The sequence below is a fragment of the Mastigoproctus giganteus genome, chromosome 2 (assembly GCF_048544385.1).
Source record: "Mastigoproctus giganteus isolate SK-2022 chromosome 2, ASM4854438v1, whole genome shotgun sequence".
NCBI classification, from domain to species: Eukaryota; Metazoa; Arthropoda; class Arachnida; order Uropygi; family Thelyphonidae; genus Mastigoproctus; species Mastigoproctus giganteus.
Genome location: NC_143576.1, coordinates 258,592,832 through 258,609,076, shown reverse-complemented (window position 1 = coordinate 258,609,076; position 16,245 = coordinate 258,592,832). Strand labels below are relative to the sequence as shown.

The 16,245-nt window shown below is 36.8% G+C and overlaps 1 protein-coding gene across 1 annotated transcript in view; it reads left to right on the top strand.

Annotated features, from left to right (window-relative positions):
• Positions 1 to 9,321, top strand: part of ND-B22 (NADH dehydrogenase (ubiquinone) B22 subunit) — a 30,004-nt gene extending 20,683 nt beyond the window's left edge. The window contains exons 3-4 of the mRNA XM_090369113.1: positions 1,821 to 1,876; positions 9,002 to 9,321. Of these exons, the coding sequence (XP_090225239.1) occupies positions 1,821 to 1,876; positions 9,002 to 9,136 (191 nt within the window). The 3' untranslated portion in view covers positions 9,137 to 9,321. The remainder of the gene's footprint in view (positions 1 to 1,820; positions 1,877 to 9,001) is intronic.
• Positions 9,322 to 16,245: the final 6,924 nt, after the last annotated feature.

The window sequence follows — 16,245 nt, the reverse complement described above, 5'->3', positions numbered from 1 at the left end:
TAAGCCCGTTTTAGTAATAGAAATTTTAAGCTTATTGGAATTTGTCCAAAAAAACAAGATCACAAAAGACCTCACTGGCATTAGATTCTAGTTGTAGTCTCGAGTCGCTCCTTTTCTAGATTCCAGACTAAAGGTCTCAATATAGAATCCTGAGGACAGCCACAGAAGATCTCTCCATTAACAGACTGGAAATTGCTCTTGACAGAGACAAACCTGTTAGAAAAGCTGCTTCAAACAGAACCATATAGTTATCTGGAACAATAAGACAACCATAGATGTTTGAGGACACTTTCCCACCAAAGGGAATTGAAAGCGCCCAAAAAAATATTTGTGATCAGACAAAATAACCAGAGTATTGTCTGTGCCCAAGCCAGGTGAACAGCTGAATTGATTTGAAGCTGTTGTATGATTCTCATGTAGTAATGATTGGATTCTATAAGAAAGGAGTCTTTGGGTAAAAGTTTTGTTTTTAATATGGCTTTGGTCCTGGGGATATGCAGAAAAAAATTTGCACAGAAATCAGTTGCCAGTATCTGTATAGAAGTCGAAACTGCCACAAAAAGTGCATTGTCCATTGTTAATGTTGCACTGGTAAATTGATTGTAATACATCAATTACAATGAAGTCATAAACTCTTCCATCTAGAGTATAAACAGAAATTTATTTTGCTAGTATCAATATTTGCCTCGTGGATTAGTTCAATATTTCTCAACCTGTGTGCCATGAGTATGCTTCAAGTGTGCCGCAGAAAATGCAAATTAAAAACAAAAAATTAATATCCAAGTTTTATAATAAAAATTAATTCAAACAAAAAATTTGTTTATTTATGCTGCGCTGATTTTTGAAATTTTGAAAAAGACAGTTACAATTTTATTGCAGTCTTCCATATCCTACTTGTGCAAAATGGTTTTCTGCTTTAAACAAGATTAAACAAAAAGAGAGACTAAATTCGGTAGAAAAGGAGCTGAGAGTAAGCCTAACTACAATAAATCCTCATAATTAAAAAACTCCCATCAAACCCAACCATCTCACTGATTAAATGTTATAATTGTATTTTTGTTTGTTTTTATATAATTATGTTAATTTTTTTTTACATATTTTCTTTTAAATTTCATGTATGTTCAAAAAATATATTAAAAGCATTTAAAACAAACAATAAGTGTATTATTAAATATACCCAACAGAAATTAGTTCCTCTTTGTGAATTTTTGAGTATAGTAGTGATTTTAGTGTTTAGTGTGCTGCAAAATTTTAGCATCTTTAAAAGTGTGCAGCAAATTTTGGCCCCTTTAAAAGTGTGCTGCAGCAACGGAAAGGTTGAGAAACACTGGATTAATTTGTGAGCCATGGGTTAAAAATTCTTGGTATAACACTTCTGCTTAAAATGTTTTTTTATACCAAATCTTAAAACTTCTTTATTCTACTTCTTTTCTTGTAATTCTCTGACCCCCTCCTATCACCAAGGGTGAAGAACTTAATTTGTAGCATATGATTTTTTACGACTAATATTTTTAAAATTAAGTTGCAGTTGTTTTTTTGTGAAAATCACCATGCCTTTTAAAACTACTACCTTATGTTTAAAACAGAGATACGGCAATCATTTTGAAATTCTTTTCCTTTCCTTTCCTTTCCTTTCCTCCCCTCTGAAATATCATTTGCTGGCTTAATTTTCTTTAGCTTTTCAGAGTTATAAATATATCATGTTGAATAATTAGATTTCTGTAATGATTATTCTATTTTATCTAAATGAATGATTTAATAGTTTTTGTTTTGGGTAAATTAATTTTCATGAATAACTGAATTTGTCAATTGCATTTTAGTTCCTTCATCACCAGGTGGAGTCGCTTATGAACGATATGTAGCTTCTCCTGATTGGGTAAGCTCCTTTTTTTTTTATTAGAATAAAGTGTTTTCATGGTTATTATTTTGTTTCCTGCCTTGGTCATATAATCATGTTGATTCATTAGCTATTTTAAAATGATCTATATGAGCACAGAAAATCACAAGTACTTCAGGATCTCCAAGACCTCCATACACAAGTAGGAATGTAAATATTTTATTGGAATAATATAATTTCAGTTTCTGCTCTTCTGAATTTGTTTATTGCAAAGAAAGTGTTTCATATTGTTTTTTGATAATTTTATTGCAGTTTTTCAGACAGTACACAGTTTTAGTGTCAAGGCCATTTAGGTTTATGTAAAGAATTAAATTACATTGCAAATACAATTTTTATGGGAGATGTTCACCTTACACCATTTTGTAAAATTCCAAAGTTGGGTAGTTGTAATTGTACCTTATCACCAGTTAAGTTATGAATAAAATGTTAAAATATAGATAAGTGATATGACAGTGAATAGCTGAGTGTATTTTTATAGTGATTACAGTTGTATTAACCCATTAGCAAAAAATATATATAAAAAAAAAAATTAAAACCCTTATGCATACAAGCCAAATTACTTAATTTTAGATAACAGCATTATTGAGTAATACTCTCCAGATAAACTTTATTTTCACAAATGGGCTTATGAAAATAAAGAGCTAAAATATAGTTGCTTCATTTTAGCAATTGGATTTTTTTTTTTTTTTTTATGAAAACGACAAACACAAGAGGTATTTTTATCGGATGAAAGTTTGATATGTTTTTGCCATAAACTGTTTTTGACAACTTTTCTAAATATTACAATAAAGGCTACAATCCCTGTTTCTTTATTTGTTCATTCAGCATACAATACAGAGCACTGAAATTAGCAATTACAGTAAACATCTTATGCATTAATATGTATCCTGGACATGATAGTTCAAGCAAAAATTTTAAGCCATTATGGAAAATGATTCCATTTCTTAGTAAGTCCTTTAGGTTTGGTTCTTGAGGTTGTCACAGACATTCTATCAGATATTCCAGATAATCTGTACTTGCTACCTGGGAGTCTAAAATGCTAATCGAACTGATATTTGGGTGACACTCAAGTCAAATGGACCCAATTTCGGCGAAGTCCAGACTGTCTGCAACAGGCAGATCCTCTGTTTGCACCGTCATGATGGTGGGACTGTTATTAATTCTGAGTATAACCCCCATGCACAAGCACACTGTGGGTGACTACCCAGGTGTGAACCAACGTAAGTAGGGGTCAATGTGTGGTGCCCACACCACATGGAGGAATTCCGCCCCTCTGTGTTACCAGGCAGTACTAAGTGGTAGATGACTTTCATCAACCAGTGCAATACCATGTGCTTATCCTCTAGCATGGCCACTAGGTCAGAAGAGTTTACTTTACAATTAATCATTTTGATAATGAATACAGTCATTGATATCGATATCAATGACTGTATATCGATCCTCCACTTGATATCGATGGTTCGACTGTTGATGATCCTGCTCAGAGAGCAAACAAACTGAATGAGTATTTTGCATCTACATTCACACATGAGAAGTTATTAAGGTTTGAAAATGGCAGAAGGTTATCAAATTGTAGCAAGGTGCTTAATGATTTTGTTATAACTGAGAGCAAAGTGGAGGAGAAATTGTTGAAGTTAAACATAAGAAAGGCACCTGGGGTGGATGGAATCTATCCAGTTATATTAAAGGAGGTGGCAAAGCAACTGAGCAAACCGTTAGCCATAATTATAAGAGCATCCTTGGGGATGCTCTTATAATTATGGCTAACGATACATTTGCTCCATTACATTTGCTCATTGATACATTTGTAACGATACATTTGCTCATTGATACATTTGCACATCTCCAGTCCGTGGGGACCTCCCCTGGACACAGGAGAGGTCCCCACAGACTGGAGATGTGCAAATGTATCCCCAATTCACAAAGGAGGATGGAAGGGTGACACGAGTAATTACAGACCAGTTAGTTTAACTTCTGTTCCAGGTAAAATAATGGAGTCACTGGTTAAAGATGCATTGCAGGATCACCTAGACAAGACTGCAGCAATAATTCAGACACAGCATGTGTTTGTTAAGGGAAAGTCTTCTCTGACAAATTTGATAGGATATTATGATGTGGTTACAAAGGAACTGGATGCAAAAAATAATTTTGATATCATATATTTGGATTTCAGGAAAGTTTTTGACACTGTTGCGCATGGAAGACTATTGTACAAATTGGAGCAGAATAGCATTATGGGTAAGTTGCTACAATGGATAAAAGGATGGTTGAGTGGGAGAAGACAGAGGGTGATAATCAATGGGTGCTGCTCTTCGTGGACTAATGTTATTAGTGGAGTCGCACAGGGTTTGGTGTTGGGTCCTCTGTTGTTTTGTATATTTATCAATGATATTGATGAAGGTATATCAGGCTTAGTGTCAAAGTTTGCAGATGATACAAAGGTTGGCAGGATTGTTAATGACAGTAATGGCAGTGTGCTACTACAACAGGATCTAGATAATTTGGGCAGATGGGCTAAGAAGTGGCAACTGAAGTTTAACTTTGACAAATGCAAAGTACTGCATATGGGTAGAAGTAACCCCAGGGAAACATACCAACTGTGTGGTACTACACTTAAGGTGGTAGAAAATGAAAAAGATCTGGGAGTAATTTTGAAGTCAGATATGAAGTTTTCTGAGCAATGCAAACAGGCTGCCAGGGCAGGTCATGGGGTTTTGTCAATGATATATAGGAATTTTGCTAGCAGGGAAAAGGAGGTGATTGTCCCTCTGTATAAGGCAATGGTCAGGCCACACCTTGACTACTGCATACAGGTCTCGAGGCCTCATTTTAGGAAGGATGTAGATTTGCTTGAACGTGTACAGAGAAGGGCAACAAGATTGGTGAGGGGAATGAAAAGATCCTCTTACCAAGAGAGGCTTAAGTTCTGCAAATTGCAGTGGCTGGAAACTAGGCATCTGCGCAGTGATCTGATTGAGGTGTATAAGGCCTTGAATGGGTTGAGCACGCTGAATTCTGATGGGATCCTTCCACTTGTTCAGATTATGAACCTAAGGTGGCATAAATTCAAATTAAGAAAAGACAGATGTAGAATAGATGTGCGGAAATTTGCCTTTAGCCAGCGGGCGGTTAATTGCTGGAACAAACTTCCATCTGTTGTTGTGGAAGTTGATAGGTTAAATAAATTTAAGAAGGAACTGGACAAGCATTTGGAGGGAATTGTGTGATTTTTTTTTTTTTGGCTGATGCTGCATAAGCTCATACACTTGCTTTCTTGCATCACATGCCTCTACTACTACTATTGAGCATAATTTAGCAGGCATGTTGGCTTTGAACCACATTATGCTAAAATGACCACTTGACCACTTTACAAACAAATTTGGCACCTGTGTAGCCAGGTGTGAAGGAGCAGCAATGCGTAGCACACGCTTCTTGATTAGACCGGGGTTTGAGCCCGTCACCACCAAATATGGAGGATGCGGAAAGGTAAGGGAATGACCACTGCATATCCCCGAGCAATATGGCCTTAGTTGCTAATGCTCCTAAAAACCAAATAACAACAACAACAAACAGATTTGTTGTTTTGGCTTTCCTTAAGGTTATGAAATGAAGATACTAGGTTAATGTCCATTAACGTAAAAAATATATAAGTATAATAAAATATGTATCAATAAGTATAAAAAAATCAATTTTTTTTAATACTTATATCATTTACATGCACAATATTAACACTAAATTGTTTCCTGATGTTCAAGGATTCTTTAGCATTAGTAGAGGCATATAAAAAAAACCACTTCCATTTCACCCCTCCGTTCATTCGAAATACCTGTCCAGCTGAGCCTTAAATTTATTTAGCCTATCAACTTCCACAACAAGGGATGGAAGTCTGTTCCAACATCCAACTACCCGCTGGCTAAAGGAAAATTTCCGCACATCTATCCTACATCTGTCTTTCCTCAATTTGAATTTATGCCCTCTCAGGTGATTACTCTGAGCACGAGGCAGTATCCCATCAGCATTGAGCATGCTCAAACCATTCAAGGCTTTGTATACCTCTATCAGATCAGATCACCTCGCCGGTGTCTAGTCTCCAGACACTGTAATTTGCAAAACTTAAGCCTTTCTTCTTAAGACCAACCCTTCGTTCCGTTCACTAACCTTGTTGCCCTTCTCTGTACTCATTCCAGCAGCTCTACATCCTTCTTGAAATGAGGCCTCCAGACCTGTATACAGTACTCAAGGTGCGGCCTGACCATTGCCTTATACAAGGGAATAATCACACCTCCCTATCCCTGCTAGAAAAATTCCTGTATATCATTGACAAGACACCATGAGCTACTCTTGCAGCCCGTCTGCACTGCTCAGAGAACTTCATATCTGCCTGCACAATTACCCCCAGGTCCTTTTCATTCTCTACCACTGTCAGTGTAGTTCCACAGAATTGATACGTTGCTCTGGAGTTGCTGTTTCCCATATGTAGTACTTTACATTTGTCAATGTTAAACTTCATTTGCCACCTCTCAGCCCATCTGCTCAACCTTTCCAGATCCTTTTGCAGCAGCATAGCGTCAGTAGCGTCCTTAACAACCCTGCCAACCTTTGTATCGTCTGCAAACTTGGACATTAAGCTTGATATACCATCATCAATATTATTTATAAATACAGAAAACAACAATGGACCCAACACTGAACCCTGAGGGACTCCACTAATAACATTAGTCCACGATGAGCAGTGTCCATTAATTACCACTCTGTCTTCTGCCACTCAACCATCCCTTTATCCATAGCAACAATTTGCCACCAATGCCACACTGCTCCAATTTGTACAGCAGTCTTCCGTGTGCAACAGTATCAAAAGCCTTTCTAAGATCCAAATATATAATATCAAAGTTGTTCCCTGCATCCAATTCTTTTGTGACTACATCATAGTATCCAATCAAATTGGTCAGGGAAGACTTTCCCTTAAGAAAACCATGCTGTGTCTGAGCTATAACTGAATTCTTGTCAAGATGATCCTGCAGTGCTTCTTTAACCAGTGCTTCCATTAATTTTTAATTTCTGTTTAATTTCTGTTCCATCCTGGAACAGAAGTTAAACTCACAGGTCTATAATTACTTGTGTCAGCCTTTGATCCTCCTTTGTGAATTGGGGTTGCATTTGCACATCTCCAGCCTGTGGGTACCTCCCCTAAGTCCAAGGAAGCTCTCATAATTATGGCTAACGGATTGCTTACTTCCTTTGCTGCCTCCTTTAATATAACTGGATAGATCCCATCCACCCCAGGTGCCTTTCTTGTATTTATATTCAACAATTTCTCCTCCTCTTTACTCTCAATTATTACAATATCATCGAACTCACTGCCAGTGTTTACTTCATCTATGGCATTCCCTTTCCTGAATAACTCCTCATGTGTGAGGAGTTATTCAGGATTCTTCTTTTTGAATCCTGTGATCAGAACTCTGCAGGACTAAGTAAAAAGAAAGTATCACAGATGGCACTGCTTAAATTATCAAAAATCTATGATAGTTTAGCAATGGTGTCTCATGAGGCCTTCTTACTTAGCTTCACTTAGGTGCAATTATAGGATTCAGAAAGTATCTTAAAATGTCATTATGCTTCTTATACCAACAAAAATATATTGTTTAATGTACAGACCAAAATGTACATAAAAAAAGTGATTATAAATTATCGAGAACCCTAAATCCTACAGTAAATATAAATTAATCTGTAATAAATTTACTGAGGGGATTAGAAATGCTAACAGATTATGAGAAGTCCTTACCTAATAGTTCAGAGAATGGTAGTAAGGAGTTCTCTCCCCTTCATCACCTGTGAAACAAACACTATTGTGACTTTTTGGGAGTCCACAAGATTCTGTCCATTGTCCCCTTACCCAGCAAACTGATTTAGGCACTAGTTAGGTCACATGACTTTACATTGCTTTTCTGCGGTCAGACACATGATGTGTAACTACTTCAGTTTACATCTATTTTTCATAGATTGTTACATATGTATAGCCCTAACCTCTGTGGTACTAATAAAGTGGCCAAACAATATAGAAAATAATCATCTAACAAATCTAGAAATGCCCCTTGTAAGGTAAGTGACAAAATCCCACAAAATCCAGTCACTATCTAGAAAAATTGAAGCCCCTCCCCATAAAAAATGTTATTTTTTGCTGGCCCATTCTGTCAGTAACATTTGCCTAATTCCACTTTTGTTTTCCTTGTTCTTGTATCACAGCAGACTGACTATTTGGTTATCTGTTTAATATGCTTATCTCAAATATAGTACTATACATACATATGTATATTACTACATTCAAGATGAAGCCATATAGTTCAAATTTTGCATCCACTATATCAAAATTTTTCTGATATTAATATTATGTTGAATTAGCCAGTGTCTCAAATTCAACAAATTTATTTCTAGCATTGTTATGTTAATATGTGAGAATCTGTCTTTTTATGTTTGTATGTCTCTAATACATCCTATGGAGTTGCTTATATCAGTTATTTCTCTGGGAATTTTCCAGTTGGATATTAAGTTAGTTTTACCAGCCTTTGTGCAAGTATTTGATAATTACCCAAGTCTTTTCCACAATCCCATGGTTGTGTATATCCAGTTCTTTTTGCATTAGTGTTATAAGAATCCTCCCCATAGTCTGTATACTTTCCCTCCTGATTTCTTAATAGGACTTTGTTCAAAGCAGTGCAGATATCTAATCTATCTTTACTTTTTTACCACCATTAATGTAGCCCCGTCCCCAAAGCTAATAGTTTTTGGAAAGGTGCAAATCAAGGTGTAATATGTGTCATATTACTTGCAGAAATCACATCAGGCACCTGTAATATAACAGATGTTGAGTCTTTATTCAATGTATCATGAATAAAATGTTATGTAATCTTAAATTATCCTCTTTTAATTTAACAGCTACCTGGTATTTTGTTCATATTAGGCAGCCTTACTGTATGCAATTGTTAATAGTCATTTATGTTTTGAAATACTTCCTAAAATAAAACTAAGTTATTCAATTAAATGTGATTAACATTCAAAAACATTTATTTTCATGATGAACATATTCTGGTTTTTCCCTTCAATCAGGTACTAGATTATTGGCATCCTTTGGAAAAGGCTCAGTATCCAGAATATTTTGCTCGTAGAGAACAAAGAAAGAAAGAATATGTAGAACTCTGGGAGAGGGAATATGGGAAACCAACAGATTCTGGTCACCATTAATAAAAAGGCAGATGTCTAAATAATATATATCAGTGCTGTGTATATAGTTAATAACCAGTTACACACATATATATAGTAGTGTAAAGAGTTTTGTGTCTAATGGCCTCAGGGGTTCCCCCCATTTCTGCACTTATATAATAGTGTGTATTATGCTTATTAAGAAATAAAAATTTAATGTAAGAAGAGTTGAATGCAAGCTTGTTTTAATTATATTTAATGCACATTGAACTGACTTAACTGTTTAAAAAAATTAGCTGGCTTACCATAAATTTTATTAGCTTCTAATTATTTGTACATTTATTTCAGGAACAAAATCATTTTGGATTTGCTTTTAGATTTAATTACTGACAAAATCTATGAATACAGAAAAGAATTGACTCTCATTGTTTTCTCAAACAGTGTCACTGATTATTGACCTTTTATTAATAGTAATAGGAAAGTTTTAACAACTTTCCTATTACTATTATTACAGAAATTCTGCATGTTGCCAGTTGAATATTAATGTCAGGTGATGCTTCTTGGCTGCTGATGTTGCTGCTATGATGTAATCATAAAATAAAGGGCAACAGAAAGTAAACTTTCTTGTGCTTCTCTTAATTAAATTAAGCAATAAAAGCCTACTTTTACTACAAGAAAAGCCACTCAGCCTTCTGCAAAGCTGGCTCAATACTGCTGCCTGTATTATGCAATAATACTACAGAATTACATCCCCAAATATAAATGAAGACTCCCAAATAAGAAATTAATTAAAATCAAAGAAATAGGAAAAAACTGAAAGAATAAGAAAATTATCATGACTATGATTTCTTCATGGAGGAACACCCACACCTGTTGGCCCCAAAAAGATTTTATTTCTATAGGGAACTACTGAAAAGAAGGCAAGCATTCACTGGTGTCCCTATACAACTTATAAGAGAACAAACTGGGAGGATACTAACTTATCTGCAAAAATACAATAACTTAAGTATGGCAAGCCCCCTTCAGACTAGTTTTAAAAAAAACTAAACATACAAAATGTAAATTTTTGAGTCAGCCAGTAATGAATTAACAAATCTGAAACAAATGAACCACAAGTTTGAAGAAGGGAACAATTCCAGTAAGTCATTTTTTGTAAAACAAAAAACTTTTCACCCTTGTAATTTTCAGTTTTGTTGCTTTTTTTCTTCATATAAAATTTAGAACTCTCCATTTCAGTAATATGCAGCTATTAGAAATTTTTTGCTACATTATTTTATCAGTTACCATGGTTATTACTAGTTAGTGGATTTATTCCCTTTTTCAAACTATTGAACTTCCATTATGACAAACCATATAAAAGATAGGTGTAACAATGAACAATCAAAATAGAGGAATGTAAAACTTTATTTTAGTGCCCTAATAAAAAATAAACATTACAAAGGACAGGAAGCATCTGCAAAAAATAAAATCAAATGAAAAAAAAATCTTCATCAAGACTATATTGGACGTGTCAGAATTTTTTTTCATAAAATGCTTTGTTACCATCTGCACTATTTGCAATTATTTTTCCTATTCCTTGCATTTCCTCGGGTCCTTAAGGTTTTCACAGACATTCTCTCAGATATGCCATTAGTGTGTATACCCTTCCAACGCCGTATTTATAGAAACGGCTGATACAATACCTTGTAATTATTGTCTTATGCAATAGAAGCGTTATCTGACACAATACCTTTGCTTTGCGACAAACAAAATGACTGTAATCTTATACATTTCACTACAAATGTTATTTTTTTATGGTGGTGCAGTATATTTGTCCGCCACTGTACACTAAAACTCGCAATAATTGTAAACACAAGCGTAACTAGGAATTTTGATACCTATAGCCAAGTATCAGAAATTGTGCCTTGGTTTTCATAAAAATTATTAAATTACAGTCATGTAATATTGAAGTGTATTGGATAAATTAAATTGAAAATGAAGTTGGGTTCTGGCAGGCTGAAGCATTAAAGGCCATGAGTTGCATTATATCATAATATTATTTTCATATTAATTACTGTATAGTATTAAATTATTGAACGTGAGATGGCATTTTCATATAAAAAAGAGAGGATTTCGTAATGATTGTTGTATTTTTAATGGCGCTTATAACTGAGTGCACTATGTCTTTAGAAGTATGTGTTCACGGGCCGTTGCATGCTGCAGATGCTGACAAACTCCAGATAATTCACGAGGGGGGAAAACTGGTATTCTTTCCATCTAAGACCGCCTAAATATAGCTTCAGTTTATTATGATTACTAGCCATATAGTGCAAGAGAGCCTGAGGCTTATGCTACACCAGCTAAAAAAAAATTTCTGAGTTACCCTGAGAGAGAAGTAGAAGGGAATCACCAAGAAAGAGAAGAATGATGATACCCAACTCAGGACCCTGGGTGTGCCAAGCCCATACCAGAAGTGAGCCCCTGGGATTGGGTATCTACTGAAGCACACGAACAATACATTTAATTGCCAACAGATGGGGAATTGAATCCGCACCTTTCAAAATGACTAGAAGACGGTGATGATTCGTGCCGACTAGGTGAATGGCTAAATGAATTATGAATTTGTTGTCTTTCACTCCATTTTGGCGCCTATGATGAATAGGTGCCTGTAGCAGCAATCACCACTTCTAGTTACACCTCTGGTTGTAAAACAGTTATTAATCAATCCAAATTCGATTTTGAACAGGAAAGGTAGAAAATTTTCTTATTCTTGTCCAAATTATAGTCGAGCTTTCTGGTCTCTGGCCAGTGCCATTAGTTGCAACTTTTCTCCATCTATAGTTCCACCTCTGTTACAACCTGATTATTCTGCTGCATCCACACCTAGAGATAAAGCTGACATATTAGTAACCTAATTTTCTCCTAACTCTTGCATCAATTATTTTGACAGCTCCCTGTTACTCATTCCTGGAGTTCACTGTTTATATCTGCTATATTCATTTATTTATTGTTGTGCTTACAGTTAACTTCTATTTTAACTTCGAAAGCCAAGACTAATTTTCTTCCATTTTTTTGAAAATGTCTTAAAGTGGACAGTAATAAAATAAAATCAATGTTTGTGTTCATAACCCACAGGTGTTTGGATCGCTGTCCTTCCCACATCGGATGGAAAAGACTGGAGTTCGAGTCCCGTCGTATTATGGGAGGAATTTTTGTGGGCCTTTTTCAAAATGTGGCTGAGTTAAGTCGGTCTCAGCCAGGGGTAACATGCTTTTTTCTCCCGGCAACTAGAGTTTTTTATCCAGCAAACAGAAAATCGTCCACAGAACACAATCAATTTACAAACAGTATACAAAGTGCAATATGGCCTTAGTCACTGATGCTCTTAGAAACCTAACTACAACAACAACACTTGCATAATAATTTACCTGATAATAAAAATTATATTAATTTCAAATTATTATTATTATGCAAATTAGTATTATTATTGGCAATTGTTGCAGAGAAGCAAATTATGCAGAAATAGCCCATAGTGCATCCATTCCCTCCTAATTGGCCTACTACTACTGTCTTTTATGGTCTTTTTTTTTTTTTTTTAATCTGTGGCTGAGTTGGTCAGTTTCAGGCGTGGACAGCAAGATTCCTTCCACTCCCAAACTCGGGTTATTCGTCCAGAAAAACACGAAAATCGACTAGAGAACTCATTCAATTTATGACGTTATAACACATGGGCATATGTTAGTTCTTGCATGGCCCTAATATGAAGGGTTTTTATTTAATTCAATTACACAAGGTAATAGTTACGCCGCATCTTGAGTACTGCATGAAGGGGCGCCTCCGTAGCCAGGTGGGAAGGAGCAGCAGTGCGTAGCACACGCTTCTTGATTAAACCGGGGTTCGAGCCCGTCACCACCAAATACGGAGGATGCGGAAAGGTCAGGGAATGACCACCGCATGACCCGGAGCAATATGGCCTTAGTTGCTAATGCTCCTTAAAAAAAAAAAACCAAACCAAACCAAACTGCATGAAGGGTTGGAGGCCTCATTTTACGATGGATGTAGATTAGTCATAAAATGCGTGCAGAGAAGGGCAACGAGATTAGTGAAGGGAACAAATGGATAGGCTTACCATGTGGAAGGTAAGCCTACCCTTCAGTTGTGCAAATTGCAGGTCTGTAGACAAGGCACCTGTGATCAACCCGTCTGCTTGAGGTGTTTAATGCTTTGAATGGATTGAGCAAGCTCAATGCTGATGGCATATTCCTCTTGCTCAGACTACACATGAAGAGTCATAAATTCAAATTGAGGAAGAATGGTTGCAAGACAGATGTGTGGAAGTTTGCCTTCAGCCAGGGTGATTGATTGTTGGAACAAACTTCCATGTGGCGTTGTAGAAATGGGTGGTTTGAATAAATTTAAGAATAACTAGTAAACTATTGAGACGGATAGGCATATAATGCGGGAAGTTTTTTATTTTCACTGATGCTGTATTAGCGTAATTTCTTGCATAATTTGTCTCTACTAATATTATTATCTTACCATTGCACTTATCCCTGCTCTTTCTGAAGTAATCAAGAAATCCGTCAACCGAACTCTTAAATTATCTCGAAACCCATCCATCTGATCACTAATTGCCAATGCGGATTCCTTTAGTGTCGCTCCATTAGTAATATAATGGCTAATGTTATTCATCCCTGGATAAATTCAATGAAAAAGTTCGATGAAAATCAAGCACTCGCTTTGATATTTCAGACTTTGACCGCATCTGGCATAAAGGTTTTCTAAACCACTTCCTATTTTATGCATTGCCGACCGATTTTTGCAATGGGTAGCGAGTTTTCTTCGACTATGAGGGCAGTTGATGATAGCTCTCTGTCTTCTAACTTCACTAATGCTGATGTTTCCAAGGTTCAGTTATTTCTCCCATTCTTTTCGTCTTGTATATCAATGAACTTCTTCCGCTGAGTAGAAACCCTATTCATAGTTTTGCTGATAATAGTACACTACATTCCACCTTTCAGTCTGAGAAACCTTGCCTTGCAAAAAGGGATCAGCTTCTCGAATATCCAACATTAGGGCTCATTAAATGCTGATCTCCAGATAATTCTCCAATGGGACGAAGAAGAAAATTAACTTTTATCCTTCTAAATTCAGTCTTGTGTTATTTCTTACATGCTCATCTTCAAGAAAAGATCACGTATCTCTACTGAGGATTACTTTGATATCTAATCTCTTTGCATAAGTATGTCACAAATTTTACTTCATCTGCTTCAAAAAAAGGGGGGGGGATTCTTTTTTGCTCTCAGTGTTACTTTCCTCCTAAACAGCTTCTAATGCTTTAGAAATCTCAAATCCGTCTTACTCACAGCTGGGGTGATACCCCCAAAACCTCTCTCAGGTTCAAGACTATTCAAAAGCGGGAAGTCAGGTTAATTAATGAACAGTCTCTTACGATCTCTCCGGTCTCTGTTTCATACGTGTTCAGTTTCTGCTTATCTTATCTATAGCGCTTTTGTGGGCAGTGTTCTTCTAAATCGGTATCTGCAATTCCGCCACTCTCTTCGAAACCATTTCTAATCCGTGCCTCACCCAATCAACATCACACACATACATGTACATATCCAAAATCACAGAACTAGTTTTTTTTCTTTTTCTTTTATTCCTTCTACTTCTGTTCTCTAGAACTGCCGACCGGGCTAGCCGAGTGGGTAAAGTACCTGCCCGGCAACCCAAAGGTTGCGGGTTCGATTCCCGCCTCGGGCTTGGATCAAAGTACTGCAAAAACCTTGGGAGGTGCAATATGGCCACAGAAGCCGATGCGCCAACAACTACCAAATCAATCAAAAATCTCTAGAACTATTACAACCTACACAAATTCAAGCCTAACATCAACAGGTATACTCTGAACGACCACCAAATCAGTGGAGTTTACAATAAATCATCAATACAAACGTTAATCGTATTTAACAGTACAGAATAGAACCCCGATTCACTCAAAGAGTGCGTGCTACTGCACTCTCTCCTGACCACTTGGTTACGTTCTCAACCTTCAACTCATGCAAAGCACTATGTGCTGTAGATTCTGACACTTTTCATGTTTGTAGTTTTCATTTTAAAAAATGAAGTGAAGGAAGCTAAAGAAAGTGACCAAAAAGTACTTCTGCTCTCTAGAACGACTTACAACCTTCAGAAATTCAAGCCTAAGGACTTGAGATTTCTAGTGTCAAATGTCACAGTCAACAGGCATCTTCTGTTCACTCAACCTTCAACCCATGCAAGGCACTATGTGCTGTAGGTTCAGACACTTTTTATAATTGGATTTCCATTTAAAAAAATGAAAAGAGGGAAACTAAAGCACGTGCCCAGAAATTTAATTCATGTGCAGAAATAAATGCTTATTATCACAGGTCACAAATTTTATGGGGGGAACATGAACAAGCCTTTACTCAACTGAGAGCGATCAATATACACTGAGTGATCACTGAATTATGACCACCCCTATGAAAACTGAATGTAACCCGTTGACCACGTGAGGTACGAGGGTGCGGAGTTAGTTTACGTACATAGCATAGATAAGGTGTCAGTGGTTCAGTAGGTAGAAAAATTCCGAGCATGATGGGTAAAAGGAAGGATTCATCGGACTTTGATAAAGGACAGATTGTGGGTGCTCGACGAGCTGGTTCCTCGATTTCCCAAACGACTGAACTAGTAGGGTGTTCGAGAGCCGCCGTAGTCAAAATGGTCAACGACCCGACGGCAAAACTGCAAAGGTCGGCAAAAGGTTGATGTTAGAGGTGGGCGCAGGGTCCCACGACTCGTACAGGTGAACAGGCGCCCCACTGTTGAAGAATTGATTACCCAACACAACATGGGCCAACCCGGAACAATATCTGGCATGACCATGCGTCGCACGCTTGCACATATGGGCTATACCAACAGACGACCCCTACGGTATCCTCTCCTAAGGTATCTAAGGGTCATCGGCGTAAAAGACTTGTCTGGTGCAAAGAGCATGCAAATTGGACGTTAGAAGACTGAAAGAAGGCGTGCTGGTCGGATGAATCATGTTATTTATTCCACACTGTGGATGGTCGTGTACGGATTTGGCATCAAAAACATGAGGCTCTTGATCCATCATGCATGGTATCAAAAGTGCAGGCCGGTGGAGGCAG